The 19,459-nt window shown below is 39.2% G+C and overlaps 1 protein-coding gene across 1 annotated transcript; it reads left to right on the plus strand.

Annotated features, from left to right (window-relative positions):
* Positions 1-1,332: 1,332 nt before the first annotated feature.
* On the plus strand, positions 1,333-17,808 carry LOC137284475 (peptidase inhibitor 16-like). The gene is made up of 9 exons (XM_067816293.1): positions 1,333-1,838; positions 7,521-7,754; positions 9,090-9,205; positions 12,339-12,427; positions 12,838-12,963; positions 14,261-14,340; positions 14,828-14,932; positions 15,989-16,108; positions 16,833-17,808. Exons 1-9 carry the CDS (start codon positions 1,677-1,679, stop codon positions 16,926-16,928), a joined length of 1,128 nt encoding a protein of 375 aa, XP_067672394.1. The 5' UTR covers positions 1,333-1,676; the 3' UTR covers positions 16,929-17,808.
* The last annotated feature ends 1,651 nt before the right edge of the window (positions 17,809-19,459 follow it).

Below are 19,459 nucleotides of genomic sequence, written 5' to 3' on the forward strand. Positions count from 1 at the left end.
TCTGGATTACTTGGTTAGGATTTGACCCAATATTGACGTTAAAAGAGTGTTAGTATCAAAATTTACCGAAGTGGTAATATTGTAAATCAAATCTTTATTCAAGGAGATATAGTAATGCCTTGAACTGTAAGTGTCTTAATGTGTAGTTCTTTCCAATCCCCCAGGAAAGCTGTAAAGTTAAAAACCTCCACAAAAATATTAGATAAGTAAAAAAAAAAAATAAAAAAAAAAAATAAAACATAAATAAAAAAAAATAAAAACATTAGCTCAGTAATTCAGTTACTGAACCTAATTTCCAGCTACTAGTAGTAGATAGCTAAAGGTGCTTTGCAATTAATATAGTGGAAGTGAATGCTAACGTCAGTGTGTTACCTTGAATCTAACTTTGTAAATACGTAATAATAAGAAAGTGCAGAACAAGCATTTTACCATTATGCTGTACGGGATTACATCATCACTTAAGACGGAGTGCAATACCTCACCACAAAACAGTAAAATACTGAAACGGTGATGCATGTGTTAAAAGTATTAACAAACTCGCTCAAATATCGGTGCCAAGTTTAGTATTTCCAAAGCTTGGATCAGCTCAATGTATCACCAGGAGCACGCCAATGATGTGTTATATACAAATATCGGCATGCAGCATTTGTTTTAGGGTTATATATCTTTTCACGCGCTGTTGTCTTTCATGTCATACACAGCATGGTCAGAAACATATGTTCCAGTTCAGCAGCCGAATGACCGCAAACTTAACATTTATTATCTAACGTTAACTTTAGCGTCTACCGTGACTGTTCAAATCAGTTCAATGAGCCATTCATTTAAGTGTGCGACTTGTTAATAATTTACCAATGGAATTATTATTGCGTTGTGTTCGCTAATTGTATTAAGAGGACGTGATGTTTATTGTGTCAAGTGTGTTACGAGTAGGACACTTTACCTACTTGAGGAATTGTGCAATGGGATTTGTAATGATTTTACAAACACGTAATTGTTTATCTATGAAATATTGGAATTTCCACTAAAACCAAACGCCAGTGAAAAGATAAATGGGATACGCAACGCATAAGCCTGATGGACAAACTATGTACATTGTGAAAGTTAGGCACCCATCTTTGACAGATTTGATGTGAAACATATCAACTGGTTTTGTATCAATGCTAAGGCAATACGTGCATTCTACAAATCTCACGATACAGTGGTTATTTACTGCACATGTGAGATATTCCCAGATATCACTACAGCAGCTACACTGACATCTCTGTCAGTTACATGGTTATCGCCGTCGATCTGCGTTCACACACTCCTCTGAAAGTGGACCCAGGCCAGTCTAACCTTGGTGAGACAAGCGTTCGTCGAGACACTAGCCTAACACACGCTCCAAGCGAAGCGTCAACGGAGTCCTGTTGTGACACTATAGTGTAGCAAGGGGACTGTCTTGCACGACTCCTGTTCTCAAATTCCTTGGCTATTTTTCCATGAATATTAACAACTGTCTGTGAGCACAAAGCCGGGTATATGCAGTGTATCGATATCAATGATTTCGAATAGAGATATCGGCTGGACTGTTTATAAAACGGCGGGGAGGTGCCTCCTGGACACGAAGCCTCTGCCTTCAGAAGGGAAGACATCAGGAAGCCGCTTTCTAGTTGGAGTGCTGAAGTTCCCCTGCGACGATGGGTGTCTGTGAGCAGTTGTACAACATGCTTCCTCTCGTAGCGGTGCTGTTACCTTTATGTACAGCGGAAATAGTGGACATCACTGCATATCACGGTAAAATAGTAGACAGACACAATGAAATCAGAAGAGAAGTTGGCGCTTCTGACATGCGGCAAATGGTAAGAAAACTTTACATGATTAGAACAAAATCAGAGAACAGATAAAGGAACACTGCAATTGAGGTGTTCCCTTATTTTTTCCTCAATACGTGCACATTCATGTACATGTACAACTGCAGTATGATCCTTTTGTAAGAGGTGCTGTTATCATGATCTATATGACGAGAGTATAACAGAACCGAGAGTATTTCTCACATATGTGGCTGATTGGCTTGTCACAGTTTATCATATGGCATGTGGACAGCGTTATAGGAAGACTATATAATTATAATGCATGTGGTAATCTAAAAGGTAGGTATTTGACTGGATAGCCAAGGAGGCAACAACCAAGCATCAAAGCTGACGATATGTTTACAAATGCGGATTTTATGTTTGTGGTCCATCTTGAAAAGTACGCAAAATACCACATGCGTTAAGGGATGTGATAAAACAAACAGCGTTATAATATAATCCTGTGATAACGGATAAACAGCGTGATGAATTCTAATGATTTATCTGCGAAAATCAGCATAAACGTTTTAGCGAAAGTATATTCTTGATTCTGTTTTGTCTGACTAAGCAAATTGAGAACCCGCTGACTTCATGCCATAGACGTGATGGTAACTGGGACAGTGAACTGTTCCCAGTTGACTACTGTATATAAAGGAACAGTGTTAAGATACCATGTATGTTATCTGATCGGGCCGCGCGTCAGTCTGTGTGATAGTGACATGGTTTAGGTGTCTGCATGACAAGTGGCAGGTAACGGTTTCAACTGTAAATTGCAACACGTACATGTGCAGATGTAGATTTCACGTAACCACAGACTTGAGAACGACACACTGTGGTACATTTCACATTGGGGCCACTCAAACCTTCCTGTAAACTATAATTGCATCTGTCATGGTGTTACCTACCAAGAAGTGAGTTGCATGAAGCTGTCATACCCATTCAAGTAACACATGTGTATTTCAAAGCAGACTCACAGGGACACGATAATAATATATATATGAAACACGTGCTTCAATGGCGGTGATATTTTTGTTGTCAAGACACTGTAATAGATATGTGTTCTTTACTGTCTAATCATCTCCTTACTATACACAATATGACAGAATGTAATGTTTCAAATGATCATATTTTACGATTAGATAAGCTGTCGACCGAAATTTTCTTTTTGGCATTCCTCGTTAAATATAATGTATATAATTATTCCGCTAGTGGCTTGTAGTATTCCACGTGCACCAAGTATTCAGGAATACATAGTTTATGCGACATATGAGTCCAACATCAACATCAAATTTTAATCTAATGTTACTGATTTACAAATATGATTCTATTCATAATCAAACAGATAGATAAAATGCACTCTCAATAATCTATTCAGTCATGCATTAGTCTTATATGCTATTTAATAAGTGATGTCCCCTCACTTGTTACATACAGAGACATAGTGTGACATTAGCCCAGCAAACATTGTAATCATCACCGCATTATAAAAGCTGACTATTTATAAATATCGGATTTCACGACAAATTAAATGAGGCTTCAAAACATGCTCATTAATGCCATCAAAGATTTTGTGCCATCACAGTCCTATACAGTGTGTATTGTCTTGGTGATACGACGTGGAAGTGTCACCAGTTCCACTGTGGTTTTTATTTTACGTTGTCGTTATCTGTATAATGTCCACAGCATGTCAGAGCTGTTACTGACCGACACAGTAACATACATATGTACTTAGAATACCTAAGCCTGCAGTATACATGTCGTCTCTTTAGTACTGTTTACTCCCTAGTACAGTTATATGTCGTCTCTTTAGTACTGTTTACTCCCTAGTACAGTTATATGTCGTCTCTTTAGTACTGTTTACTCCCTAGTACAGTTATATGTCGTCTCTTTAGTACTGTTTACTCCCTAGTACAGTTATATGTCGTCTCTTTAGTACTGTTTACTCCCTAGTACAGTTATATGTCATCTCTTTAGTACTGTTTACTCCCTAGTACAGTTATATGTCGCGTTATTAATTAGGATGCAACAGTGGTCTTATTATGAGTTCAGTTAATAGTAATATGTGTTGTCTTAATGTCAGGATCAGCAAACACACCGTATGTATTCCACTAATCTGATTTCAGTCTGTAATTGCTATCAGTAAATTGTATGCATCTGTACGCCCTGCCTTAACATAAGCATAACTTGAAGAAATGATTCAGTTTCACTAATGATAAGGATCCATTCCAGTATCTACAGCCCTATGATGGAACAGAAGCTTTAGTGAGATGTAAGTCTCAACTGCACCAACACGGATAGAAACCAGATATATTTCAAGTGAGAAAAATTAAACCATGACAACACTTCTTACTTTTACATGTTATATATACGTTAAAGAATTAGTTCATTATCCAACCTAACGCCAAGTATCACATCATTGCCACCAGTGGAGGTCAGGGTCTGCCTGCACATAAATCCAAGCTGACGAAAAGGTACACTCTTCCTAGAACACTAATATTGGGCACAGCAAAAAAAGTAGTGAAAACGAATATGGTATAATTATACTTAGAGCATGAGGTGAACGTACATTATAGACAAAGTTTTACCTAAATGTATAGCCTTCGTACCGTGCCATGAAAAAGAATATCATGTAACATCTCTATGAGCTGTGATGTCAGTCACAAGTAGGAAGTAAGGGATGCCTGGCAGACTCCTGAACGTATCGTTTCGTTTCACGTTGAAGACGGACAACGGAAACGGCCATTAGACACAGGATAAACACAGTCCGATATATATCTGGAACTGGACTACTAGCACACGCTATGTGACAATAGACCTGCTCTGAAGGTGCTAATATCATTACCGTAAGACTCTCCGGAGGTAGGAGGCAGATACCTTGACTAATGGGTTTATCCTTGTGTATTGGCCTACATCAGGCAGGCGAAAGGCAATACAACGGATACCGCCGGTTGCCCGCGTCGATGGCTCATGTTGTGGAATGTAACAACTCCATACTTTTGTTGCATGTTTGCTGGAAATATTCTCAGTATATCCTCGTCTGCACAAATTTGTTGAAATGTTAAGCTGAGAAATAGGGGGTTACTGGTTCGGGATCTAGGTGAGTGTCAAATAACACTATTAACAGCTTAACTCTGAAGTAGGATTTTGGCACTTTCAATTAGCACTTTCAATCATTTGTGGATTAAAATAGCAATAGCGCTGCTTGGGTAATAAGTTAATTCAGGCATAAACATGGAACGGAATACAAGCATATATGTCTGATGTTTTCGTGAAAAGGCAACGTGGCACTGACCTATAGAAATAACGGTATGGTGTCAGCTCAAGTGCAAAAATGCTTATCCAACTGTCTTAAGTGAGTGGGTAATACCAACATTCAAGATCGGTTTTAGCTAACATTTCATGTAAGGAACGCCGTGACCGCAGACACCATACATAAGGCCGGGGTCAAGATCAAGACACCTTCTAGAAAGATAAAGAACTACTTCGTGATGACTGTTGTCCACAGCACATTTCCGTCATTAGATGTCATGATGAATGAAATGCAGCACATCCTGGTCATAATGGTGACTGTGTGTAAGATTTAGTAGTGAAACGTTTTGCATTCAGTGACAAATCTAACAGTAAAATCTGTTAATGTCCGTAAATGTCCATACCAGCTAAAAGTTTGGTTAAAAACAGTCCTAAGCCTTTTTCTGTATGTGCTGCTGACCCCACACACAGGTAGACTTGACACATGTTGTGTACTGATATCCAGGTTATCTATATGACGTGGCAGTTCAGTTTTGACACACACAGACAATGATAACCTTCGCTATCTGTCACTGAGTCGATGATCCTGTCCACTGTCAGACGTCAACAGATAAACCCAGCTGTGACAGGCTATGAATGGTCACTGACATGGGTCAGGACAAATGAACAGTGCAGGGGTGCTCGATGTAGCTGAAAGAATAGATATAGCAGCAGTCTCAACAGGAACTATGGTTGACAAATGGAAGGAGCAGATTACACAACTGATAATTTATGCAACACTCATATGATTGAAGAAGAACTATCACCTTTTAAAACTGTCATATCTGTAATTCAACACCAAGTCGCATTGGGTGTCATCGTAGACAGTGCTTGAAATGTTTGCATGTTGTGTCTCCAGTTCTAACCACATGGAGCACGTTACTACCTTCACTCCATGTTTTCATATCTTGTAAAACCTTGCATGTTTTTTTTTTTCAAAGATAAAAAGACATGCTACCTATGATTTGATTTGGTTGGGCACATTGCATAATGATGTACTAAATCAAATTATTATCTTTGCCTAAAAGCATATCAATTTATGTAATAATTAAAATCAGTTCCAAAAATCATTAATAATAATGTTTTTAAAAGATATATTTTTTATAGAGAAACAATGAAATTGACAGTTTCAATCTTAAATGTAATTCACTTATCCAAATATTCAGCAGCTGGTCATAATTACATGTTTACAGATACACATCTTCACCTTTTCTGTCTTTGTTGTAGCTGTTTTTGTTGACTTTGTAACCATGGGAACAAGCAGAAACTGGAAGGCCATGGATCTTGTTCTGCACCGGTCAATGTAAACTGTTACCACAGCTATGGTGTTATGTAGGGTCCCTTTACATGGACACTGTTCACATAGCTGAACAACAACATGTGTACGGACATTAACCGTGTACACCATTCAGCATGGACATTCTTCAAGAATGCCCATTTCCCTTCTTGGTCAGATAGAATTACGTCCATTCTGTTTACTGGTTGCAGTGGTCAGTCCGGTGGCAGACTGGGTGACGGTCATCCTCTGGACACGTTTCCCAAACATTGTATAAACATGCAGACAGTTATCAGTGTTCATGCCACATTCGTGTTTATGCTGAAAAACGCCGGGGTCAGATATCACACACTGAGCTTAGTCACGTGGGACAGGTACAAACAATGTAATACTGTCATACAATAATAGTCATGACGCCAGGGGGCAGCCTACAGGTTACAGCGTCAGTTCGCTACACTGATGACCCGGTGAATCGAAAAATGTGTAAAGAGAACTTCTGGTGTCCGCCGCTCTGATGTTGCTGGGGTATTGCTAAAGGCGGCGTGAAACCATATCGTAACACTCAACAACAAGTATAACTTGTTTTAGTGCTATTGAAAATACGCTGTTGCGTTTGATTATGTCTTATTAACAATCATTCATTCCTGCACCAGCATGTAAAGACAGTTACCTGGTGGGATATTTGGTAGGAAAGATCCAATGACATTCTATTCATCGATGGATTAGGTCGTAACTATGAAGAACTCCTATAAGCAATGACTCTAAGCGAAGTAGATGCACATGTGTATGCACAATGAGGTGCCCCCTTAAGCCCATAAGACTGCACTAGACATTACTGAAACAATATGCCGGGTAAGGTTTTATCGTATCAAATTGCAGGACCGTATTTCATCCACAAAATTGATAATAATGCTAAATACTCAGCTCCGGATATCACGAAGTAAGATATTACAAGCTTCGAAGCGAGCATAGGTTTAATGAACAACTGTTTCCAGTATCTCTAACACAAGAGGTTGCGGTGATGCAAATATGAGAAAATTGAGAGCAGTTAAAATTATATAGGCGTATCAACACACTCGTGTGCCAAAGATACCTGGTTTCTTTAATCTTACTTTCACCATTCACAGGCGTGGAGTGACGATCTTTCCAAGTCTGCTGAGAACTGGGTGATGAGCTGTCAATATGAACGCGCTCCCTCCTACATCAGCGATTGTGGCCAGAACCTGTTCTATACAAACCGCTTCGTCGAGTCATGGGGCGGAATAGATCGGACTATCCGCAAGGCAATCGCGGCCTGGGACGGTGATAGGGCCTTCTTCCGATATGGAAAGGACTGTGGCAGCGCGTGCGCATACTCGCAGGTGAGTACATACATGCGGTACACAATGGGCTATCAAAAAGTAATGAGCCTAACTATTTTCTCGATATACAATGTTTAAAAAACAAACTTCCATTTTATTACGCAGAAATAATTAGGCGCCATATTCAAACTTTTATAATGTGCGTTATGTGGTAATGTGGTCGACAAGATACTATTCATTATTATTATTCATCACAACACATTGCATGAGCGGATCTAGGAATTTTGAAGGAGGGGGCGGGGGGTGAGGGGGCGGGGGGTGGGGTAGGGTGGGGGTGGTGCTGCCCCAACGCAAAAAAGAAATCTTCAGTGTGGTCTTCAGTCATTTTCGAAAAGGAAGAGGGGAAGGGGTGGGGAGTGGGGGTGTTGTCGAGCCATTGAACACCTCCCTCCTGGATCCTCCACTGCATTGGGGTATAATATTCGTAAATAATTGCATAGACTGAAAAAATACGTTATTTGGTACATGTTGGAAAATGGAATGCCCACAGGTAATATCTATAATTGGTATGGTATTAGATAACTTCTCATCACAGTATAAAGTCAAAGATTTGGATTGCTTGATTTACATTTAGGCTGTTGTTTTAAAGACACCCACATTTGAGTCTATTAAAACATTGTGTCCAGATATTCATGTTGGTACTGTTTACAATACATTGAGAGCTGACACTACGTTTTGATAGCCCCTCGTACATGTACATCTGTTCTTAATTTCCAACTTATCAGATTACAAGTCGGCTGTTTCTTTATTATTAAACTCATTTTCACTCACATTTCCCTAAGATTATGGGATAAGCATGAGGTGTCTGTTCTATGTTCAACGTAAAAAGATCGTGGACTAAAACAACAGCGGAAGAGCGGGGCATTTATATCCACGATCTTCATGAATAGTCAAACTTTGTGAGTCGAAAACATAGAAAATCTGTCGATCTGGTGACCCCTGTTTGCTTGATATTTGACGTCGCCCTCAGCAACATTCCAGCTATAACACGTCGCTCTGGAAATAATCGTGGCTGGACCAGGCAATCCAGTGATCAACTCCATGAACATCGCTCTACGCAATTCCTTCTAGAATGGGCTGGGCATATCCTTCAGGGGGGCATAAGACCATTATAATCAGATTTATATCCGTTAAATCATTTTATTTCAAACTTCTCAATATCCTGAATAAAATGAACTCCGGTTAGGATGCTTTCTGGTAAATCCTATGGTTGTGGTGTATGCACGTATCTGTTGTCACCTTCGTAGAAAGTTTTACATATGTGTAGTAGGTTGCTCAGAATGACCTTAAATATCAAAATGTTGTATGTAGCAGTTATGATTCTTCCTTGTACAGATAGTATGGTCAACCACCACCAGCGTCGGGTGTGCCATGAACAGATGCTACCGGATGCAGACTGGCGCTTTTGAGAAATATTACACGACGCTCTTTGCCTGCTTCTATTCACCAAAGTGAGTACAGCATGGTACAGTACATGGAAGTAGAAAATGTCAAAACAAACATCTTTCCAATCCGGCAAGTTGTCAACGCCTCAGTCCCATTTATGGCTTGTACATTTATCGTCAGCTCTACAATCTGGCATGCCGTCTAAACTGGACTATTTTTTCAGTCCCGATGACTGCCGGTTTAGACACCTTCTGCTGTATTTGAAGGTGTTTCAAGAAGTTTGAAGCTTCGATTAGACGTGTATTCATATCGTCCGGGTATGACACTATACAACCTAGTAAATGATACCATAACCGTGTAAAACAGGCCGGAGTTCAGGTCGGCATACCACATTTCACTTTAAGATTACCCGTAAATCAGGTGGGGTTACCACATTTCACTTTAATGTTACCATAGTTGTTGTGAGAAATGTTTTCGTTTATGCTTAGAATCCTTGAAAGAGATGTACTTTTAAAGGTTCACAGCCTAGACGTCTAGTGTTTCGAATGCAAATTGTTTAACCGATTGCCAGAGAATGTTCAGGCTTAGATATACTATAACGTCATTGACATTCACTTGGCTCGAGGTGCCGTATGACAAATTATGGACATATTAGTAATCGACGCTGTAATACCATACCAGTAAAGGATTCAGACTTATTCTCGGAAATATTTTGTTAAAGCTGTCTGTCACTTAGAGAAATGTTCGTCATTGTAATCAGACACGCGCGACGTAACGATCAGTTTTTGTGAGTAACAGTAGACACAAAGAGTATTGCTTGTGGTGTGTTCCTCAGGGTGACTGGGGAAAGCATTAGTATTCAATGCTGTATGAGATTATATGGCGTCTCTCTAACTTGGGAAACATCTCAGGTCGCCGACTCTCTGACATAACCAAATAAATCTTGGTGGCACTGTGCGGTTTACCAAGGGTCGGTCGAGCGAGCGAAGTGACTTTTACTTGAGGCACAAAACTGTGTTGAGACAATGTACTCTAATGAATATAAATATCTTGGAATTATTTTTGATAAAAAATGTTCTTTCAAATCAGCTATATCACATCTCTGCCAACAAGCTACTAAAGCCATGCATTTCGTCTTACGCAGAAGTAGAACGCTTAACTTATCAATACAATGCCAATTATATCTCTTCGATTCTATGGTAAAACCAATTTTAATGTACGGTTGTGAAATCTGGGGATATGTTCAACTAAAACAGATTGAAAATGTACATATATGTTTCATGAGAAAACTACTACCTGTTAAAAAAAGTACTCCACTTTTCATGCTTTATGGTGAACTCGGTAGAGTCCCACTCTCTGTTGATGTTAAAACCCGCATGGTAACGTTTTGGTCTAAACTATGTACAAAGAATTCTCCTAAGTTGTCTTCAATCCTGTATTCTATCGTGTATAATCTCCACAATGAAGGCACCCATGGTTGTAGCTGGGTACCGTGTATAGAGACTATTCTTAATAATATTGGTCTGAGGTATGTATGGTTATCACAGTCTCCTATTTCAACTTCCTGGATTAAAAATACAGCTCACTCAATCTTAATTGACAATGCTATTCAACTATGGAGCTCAGAGGTGGACAGTTCCCCCAAAGGTCAAACATATTCCCTCATGAAACCCCAGTTTGAATTTGAAAGATACCTAACGTCCCTACCCTTTAATAAAGCTATTCCTTTACTTCACTTTCGTAGTTCCTGCCACCATTTACCAGTTGAAAAAGGAAGATGGAATAGGATACCAAGAGATGAGAGAAAATGTAAATTATGTTGTTTAAATGACGTTAGTGATGAATTTCATTATATTTTTAAATGTATACATTTTAGAAAAGAAAGATCAATGTATATACTCAGTAACTTTGTAAAAAGACCAAACATGTTAAAATTTAGATCACTATTTACGTGTAAAAAGATATCTGTCCTGAGAAACCTAAGCAAATTCTGCAAATCTATCATGCAAACTGTAAAAACTTCCAGCTAACCACTATTCCGCTATGTTGACATTTTAATGCCATTTGTACCTCATATGCCGAGGATATCGGCCTGAGCTTAATAAAGTTCTGTTCTGTTCTGTAATTTTTGAGGTCAAGGCAAGGGTATGTATTAGTCGTGTGTCGGACACATCATGTCTTGTATTTTTCTGTGATCCGTCAGATACACAGATCGTCCACTGTCTACAATTCGTTAATTTGTATTCCGAGCTAAACTGTTACAAGGCAAGTGCTGTTTTCAAGCACTATATAGATAGATGGTGCATCTTACTGCACACATTGAGTTAAGAGTTAGAGTAAGCAAGGCTTCATCGCGGATCCATCTAATCACCCCTTAGGTGCAAGTGTGAAGCAATACAGCATGTTGACCATGTGGTCAGTTTTAAGTAGTATTGACCAGGGCGTCCACGACAGTGACCACCCACCCACATGTGTGAATGACTCAGAATGGCAGTGCTCCCTGTTACAGATCCAGGGTCGACGTTACAGTAGTATCTCGCCATGTAAGCGACTTGCTGTCACATTTGTTAAAAGAATTATACTTATTCTATTTTATCGTAATTATTTAATGTATGATTTTACGTCACAATAAGCAGTATTTCAGCATAAACATGACAGGAAAATCTGAAAGGGACTTCACGCATTACACAATTGTCAGTACTCGAACCCAGGCCTTCGGTGGGACGAGCGAGCGTTTAAACCACTTGGCTATCCTGCCGCGTCTTCGTTATAAGATGGTAATGACTTTTCTGGAGAAGAATTACATGTATGTACAAAGTAAGTGACATATCATGGACAAAATGTGACACTCGCCGAGTGTATGTGAACAAACTTCATGGCCAATACCTCCCATGACCAAAATGGGCGATCCCCTTAAAATCATCATCACCCTCAGTCCCCATACTTTAGCCACAAATTATAAAATGGTCCCTAGGTAACTAAATCGGGGTTCTACTTATATCAAACACCTAATGCGCACATGTTGATCATGCTTAAGTAACAATATTGTAATACTGAAGTGAAATACGTCCACAATCAATGAAGTCAAAGATCACACAGAAAACTCAAGGACACGTAGACAGTGGTTCTTCTTTCAATGGAAATGACAATACGTGTATGATTGAAGTGTACTAATGTCGAGTATTGCTATGTTTTCAGGGGGGAAATGACAAATGATTTCCCTTTTACACCAGGTGTGGCATGTACCCAATGCCCTCTTGGGGCGATGTGTGAAGCTGGCCTGTGTCGTAAGTAGTATTGCCAAGTTGATTCCACCCAATTATTCAACAGACTATACAGTTAGACACCGGTATGTCTAACAAGCGTACTACTATCTGGATGACAGAACGAACTGTTTCTTTTTCAAGCTCCAAATACCTGTTGATATTTTGGTTGAAATGCATACAGTTGTTGTAATATTTTGTTTAAATGATATGTGTACTGGTGAGGTACTGATATAAGCAGAGCTTACCAAATCCGATTCTCTTGGAATAAAATATGTTTAAAAATATAGCCAACTACCGGTATAACGATTTAAGGTAGTTGTCCTTTTGAGTTCTTTATAACCACATCTACTGTATTTTTCTTAAGAGTTATATCGACAAGGTAAGGATGTACCTCACAAGGAAATACAGTTGGCCCAACAATGCTGTTATAGGGACTCAGGCATTGCAAGCTCAGATCGTACACGGACCTGAAGTCGCTCCCGGGGTTGGTGCCGTGGACAACGTTCCTGTGAGGGTGCCCGTCACTGAACCGCCTGTTGTTCCATCAGTCTGCTTTGGTGAGTACACCAGAATTAGTCTCATCACAGACTTATACGTTGCATGTATTACTTCCATGTTTAATGTCGGCAACAGACGCTGACAGATAGATAGATCATTTATTTAAGTCTCAGCTCACAGGTACATGATAAATATACAATATACAAACTCAGTTAAGCGTGAGCCACCCGTTAAGGGTTATGAGAGACTATTAACTAGAATATATACAATATGCTAGAAAAATCTTACATATATATAAAAAATTATTACTAAACACATTAGAAGATTAAAATATACTGTTAATATATCATAAAATATACATTTACATGCACAATATATACATATTATCATTGCTGAATACCATATATATAACTTGTCTCTGCAATAAAAGCTTGCAGGTTTTCGGAGAATAAAAGACAGTATCCAGATTGGCTAAGTCATGCCCCCGGATGCTTCTGATGTTCAGACGTAAACAACTTCCATGGGCATGACTGATGACGCTCTTTTGTAGTGACGATCTTTTCCTTAAAAAATAATTTATAGCTCCGACAATACCTCACACCTAAGCCCATTCAACACGGGTGGTCAAAGATGGCTAATTATGAAAATGAAAACAGTAGAAACTAAAAACAAAAGTCACCGAGACGGGTGTTCCTTCCAGTGACGCCATGTTTTGATGTGTGAATTTCAGGACGTGACCAACAAATCACGGAACTGAGCCGAGAAATCTCCGAAGATGGCCGATCTTGTTTCAAGTATTCCCGACATTGTCTCCGATAGGGCCGATGTGTTTCTGTTATTACCGCTAAACTACCGATATCGCTGCAATTGTTTCGCGAGTGGGCTGCGTTTGTTTACATTGAGATGCAATTCCTTCAAATTTGCCATAATTCCTTCAGTTACTTAGGGGGCCTGAGACTAACGTTCTACATATGTGTAAAATCATTAAACGTGTAACAATAATCTAAAGACTTGCTTAAACACGAATATCACTGTAAAAGGGACAGTGCGGTTAGATATGGACTTCATCGTCAACTTCACAGTTACAATAAAAACACGTTCTCTCCCCAGTAGGTGTAATAGTGAGGAAGAGATATTTATGGATGTCAACTCCTTCATTATGAGGAACACAGGGTTTGGGAGGATATCATTTCTTCTTTATCCATTGTGTTGGTGTATGTATCTGTGTTGTTCTAGTATTCAAAACAACAACATCATAATTAGATGGTTGCCGTTATTCTTCTTAGAGACTTAAGTTTCCGAATGCAGTGTTTCGTGTGTGGCTACTTTGGTGTATATAGCTTTTATTTTATCCAGCCAATATGACAACCCAAGAAGTGCACTTTATCCTGCTCGTCACAAATAACCTGAGAGCCCGAGATTCAGCTTATCCCGTGGTATGTACACACACTTCATGTTCACATGATCTCCGTGATAGTCTGGTGACTCATCTAAACCACAGCCATGGGGAACTGCTAAAACACGTGTATCTTGAAAATATGTTATATTTGGGATTATAATAATTTGATATCGGAGTGGTTGATTGGGTTAGATGATCGTCATCTTTGGCAATTTGGCGCCCTGTTGTGATCGTGCAGGTTCAAATTCCCAATGGTCTCAAGCTCCCAAAGTACTAGAATATGTACGCAACTAAGAACATTTATTGTCAAACACAGCATACCTTACATTTGATCACCTTCTCACAGACATTGTATATTCATGCAAACTTTATTGTCAATATGGCTACGTTTGGTCGTGAAACCCTGGAAGTCTGACTGTTACAACGCTGATACACTGATAGGGGCTGAAATAAATACATGTACAGGTATTTATTTGTAGAAACATGTAATATATTCCTGAGTTATTGGCTCGTGTATGTTACAGACTTGGAGTGATGAGTTGGAGCAATGGGCTAACTACGTCATCCGCTGCGATATTGAATATCCGGGACCTCGCACTGCCTACACCAACTTTGGGAAAACAGGCGCAGTAAGTTAATCCTGTACACGGAAACATTTGTTAGCTTAGAAATACTGCATCTGTGTGCAGGAGGTTTGCAGATAAATGTTGCTTATTTTCGAGGCGCTTGTTCGGGTATACTCTAAATGATGATTGCTGAAACATACGGGTTTCTCAGTCCCCCAGCTTAGACATACTGTATTAATAATATTATAAACTCATTTTAGATACCCGTTTCTCATCCTGAAACCGCTAGCTTTAGAATTTTGTATGTATATGGAGGTGGACTGAAGATAACCGTTTCAGGCTCAGTGTTAGCTTTCGGGTACTTAATCGGCTTTTAGTACTTTTTGACGGACACCTGTCTACCTATTCTCCAAACGTTCGTACCTCTACGAACTTCTTAAGGCCATTATTAACACATTGACTACGATCAAAGTTAAGAATTCTTAGGGCTACGAACGTTTCGAGAATAAGGGCCCTGTTTCGCAAACTGCCAGCTTTGGGATATTTCCTAACCATGAGCATGTCGCCGTGGCAGACGCTACGAAAATGATACCTATTTCTAACGCAAAAGATATGAATGATGGAAGTTAGCGGTGGGACAGTGGCATGCCTACCCTCTTCCCTAACACCTGGTGTCATGGCTCATTGTCCAATGTAATTTTCACTTGCGGCAAACTGGACTTTGTTTGAAGATTGGTTATCCTGTATTGACTTTTTATGCTTTCAGATAAGCGTTTTCACTAATTGTTACTTTCCGAATTCTGAAACACTATGAACGTGGTTAAGGGGTACCAATGTCGCACTTTAGGAGCACTTATGATTTAGTTTGCTGTGTAAACATAAACGTCCTTTGCGAGCATTAGAATGTATTTGGGAAGGAATATCGTGAGTGGTTCTCTGACGTTCAAATGGTTCCAGTTTATATTGTTTATTATCTTATTTATATTTCTGGCTATAAAACTGCTAGGTGTAGTTTTACTCGATCAACCTTGTAAAACTGGAACACTTTGACAATAGCCATGTAAGTAAGTTTGAAAGTTGGACTTGGTGTTGTTTTTATGAGAATGTTTGTGTCTACAGACGAGCCTTCTGTACCAGCTGGTGTATGATTGGGGAGACGAGGGCAGCACAGTCACCACACTGTTGACAAGGGGCTGTCGGACACCAGGAGATGCTGCAACATGCAACCACAACACCAACGTAAGCATGTCATCTGTCAAATGTAATGTAGTGCAAATATACTAAACAGCAAAAGCAACCCAAGTAAACGAAATCTCATTTACAAGTTTCATATTTATGGGGTTTTTTTTAAGAAAACAAAACAACAAAGAGCCATGGTTGCGTTTCTTTTGCTGTTCAGTATAATCATATATTCAGGCTCAGATGTTCCAATCACTGTTTGGACAAAAACTTTTGAAAATAAATATCTTGACTTTTGGAGACGTATATTGCTTTCAAAAGTTATGAATTAGCATAGACGTCCAATTGGAACGAAATCGTGGAAGAAATAAATATTTTAGAAATGTCTACCGTTAGGATTCTTTAAAGGGCATTTAGTAGTTGGTGAGGTAATACAGGACAAATCTTGTGGATAAGAAGTTAGAAATAAATCAAGAAGTTGTTATCCTTGAATTGTCTACCGCTACACTATTATGTAGAATACACAAAACCTTTCTGCATATTTAGGCATTTTTGCGTTGTTGAAAAAACACTTGTTTGTGTACATGTGTTCGTAAATTTGCAATAAACAATACACTGCATTTGGAACTTCAATCAGCTTAAATATTTGTTCAAAAGTAATCGGTTTAGACAAATGTTGTGTTAAGACATTTCAACTTAGGAACACTTGTACTCCTACACCGATGTGTATGTGATAAAACCTACATACACTGTTACGTAGTTCAATGTTTTCATTTATTTGCAGCTGATGGCGGCAACCAACACGCGCATGGGCTGTGCCGCCTGCATGTGTGGCCTCCAGCGACAGCTCACCTGCATATATGACTCTAAGACCGTATGAATGTGAAATCCTCACAAACCATTCCATATGTCGACAGACACATCTACTAACACTACCGACCACAGCAGCAGATGTTATCAGCTGTAGAAAGAAACGGATTGATTAGTACTGAGAAGACCACATGTTTGTAAAAACGCAACCGAAATTTGGAACTTCTTTTAAAAACGTGAAGTCAATTAGACCTTGCTATGAGCAGTGAATTATATCAAGATGAAATAGTATAATCATTAAAAAGTCCGATACCTTGGTTGACGTTAAAGTGCGGTGACTAATACTTAAAAGCATATTTGTAACCATTTATGCAAATATGTGACGGTTTGAAGTTTCAGTATCAATTTTTCCAACAGATCCTGAATTCTATCTGAATGCAGGAATTTGGTTTGACGGGATGATTTAGTCGTTAATTACAAACAGTCACCTACCTCACGTTTCCGTATGTAAATATACACTGGACGGATCCATCACGAGAGTATACAACGACAACATCAAAGTCACTGCAGTCGATCTTGATACAGGTTACAAAAAAGTCTGAGTTGGAACTTAGGTGAAGACAACGAAGGTTCTGTAGCACGAAAGCACATTACTTTGGCCAGCATCTAATCATGAGACCACATAAACAAAGTCTTTTTCACTGTAGATCATTACTCCACCATTGTATAAGGTACTAATCCCACCAATCCCACTAATCCAACTCATGTATGTTCTTGTATGTAAATGTTTAAGAAGTTCACATCGTATTGTTACATATTTAGCTATCTTTCATTTCATTAACTTGAGATTACTAATTATTGCATTTATGCGGTATAACACATATTTATGAAATGTGTCATGTTTTATTTCTTTATGAAGGACTTCTATAAATAAAGTATATTTTGACAAATAATCTCTCCGTGTTTGTATGTGTGTTTCATAATTTATGGCTAGGGCGGGGTGGTGGAGGTGATAACGATATTTAGGTGATGAGGAGTCACCCATATTGTTCTGGGGAAGTAGGGGGCATCAGTTTTGTACACATGTACGGTGTGTGTGTATGTGTGTGTGCGCGCGCGCGGATCGGTGAAGGTGAGGCAATTTGTACAAACAAATGTTTTAAAAATCATGGGAACTTACTTCGTACATACTGTTTAGAGGGAGGGGGAGGCCAGTCACAACACCCTTCGTAGCCAAAATTTCTGGACGGTCCCTAATAACATTGTATTTCACGGTATAGATTCAGCATGTCCATGGTCATGTCACGTCGTCACGTCGTCACGTCGTCACGTCGTCAGACGTTTGCCAGTGGGGCAGGGGATCTTTCTTCATCCGGATTCCGATTCCGTTAACTGGAGCACATGGATTCTCCTATGTTTGTTTATTGGAGCACGATAGTCACAACATTCTTGTCCGGTGGAGCACATGAATACCCATATGTTTTTCTAGTGGAGCGCATGGGTCCCGATATTCTTGTCTAGTGGAGCACGGGTTAGACATAAGTCACAGATGTTATTTGGAAGTAATTTAGAACAAATGACGCACCACAACAGATAGTAATAGGCCACATGCAAAGCAAAACAGTACTTTGCAGATTCTGATACCTTTTGGCATGGATTTACAGAAACAAATGATCAAAAATGCAAAGTCAACTTAAAAAGCTCAAAAATACCGCGATGAGAAAAAAAACCATGAAATCGCAGTCCAAATCATTCAACTAATTTCCCCCCACTTTTGGGGTAAAAGTGGTTTCAAAAGCTCAACTGTGCTGACCCCATAGCGCATGCGGAGTGGTTAGGTTCGTACAACACAGCAAGTGATGCGTGCAAGGATTATCGGTCTGGTCTAAGTTGGAGAAGAAGAGATGTTTCTTGTGATTACAAGCATCTTGGGGCTGCAGTAATAAATATACACTGGGCCCATTCAAAGTCAGATTTGCATACCAGGTTTTCAAGAAAGTGTAGCGTTAGAAAATAACTAATTTCATTGCTAAGAATTGTTCCGCTTGAAAACTGTTCATGTTTTAATAAGTGTCTGTGGAAACGTAGAAAGATATGTTGATTGTACCAAGTTGTCTCTCTCACTGACAAAACTAAGTGTCTGTTTATTGAGATCTATGTGTCTGCCGGTCTGTTTTCGAATAACAATATGCAATACACAATTTCAATCACTGCCAACATGCAATTTGAACTTAACACCTATGAGACTATACACCATAAACTGAATACATTGATATATGACACATGCACCTGGATTCTGCCTCTGTCACATTATGTAATTACGCAGACAGGCAGGTGTGATAATTGTACACATGACATGCTCTTATATCTGTGGGTTGCAAACAAACCGCATCCATTTTCTCCGGATGACTGCATTGGACGGAAACCTCTGGAAACTGAGATTGTCATTTTCAAGTTCTGTTATGTACTTGGGCGAGCGACTTGATTTACAGCCACGCAGGAGTTCACCATCTCAGTATTGTTGATTGGATCAAACGCAAATGCAGACAGCATATATTCACAAAACCCACATCTGTATAGACATTATTTATAGCTATCAAC

Source organism: Haliotis asinina, chromosome 5, assembly GCF_037392515.1.
Source record: "Haliotis asinina isolate JCU_RB_2024 chromosome 5, JCU_Hal_asi_v2, whole genome shotgun sequence".
Lineage (NCBI taxonomy): Eukaryota > Metazoa > Mollusca > Gastropoda > Lepetellida > Haliotidae > Haliotis > Haliotis asinina.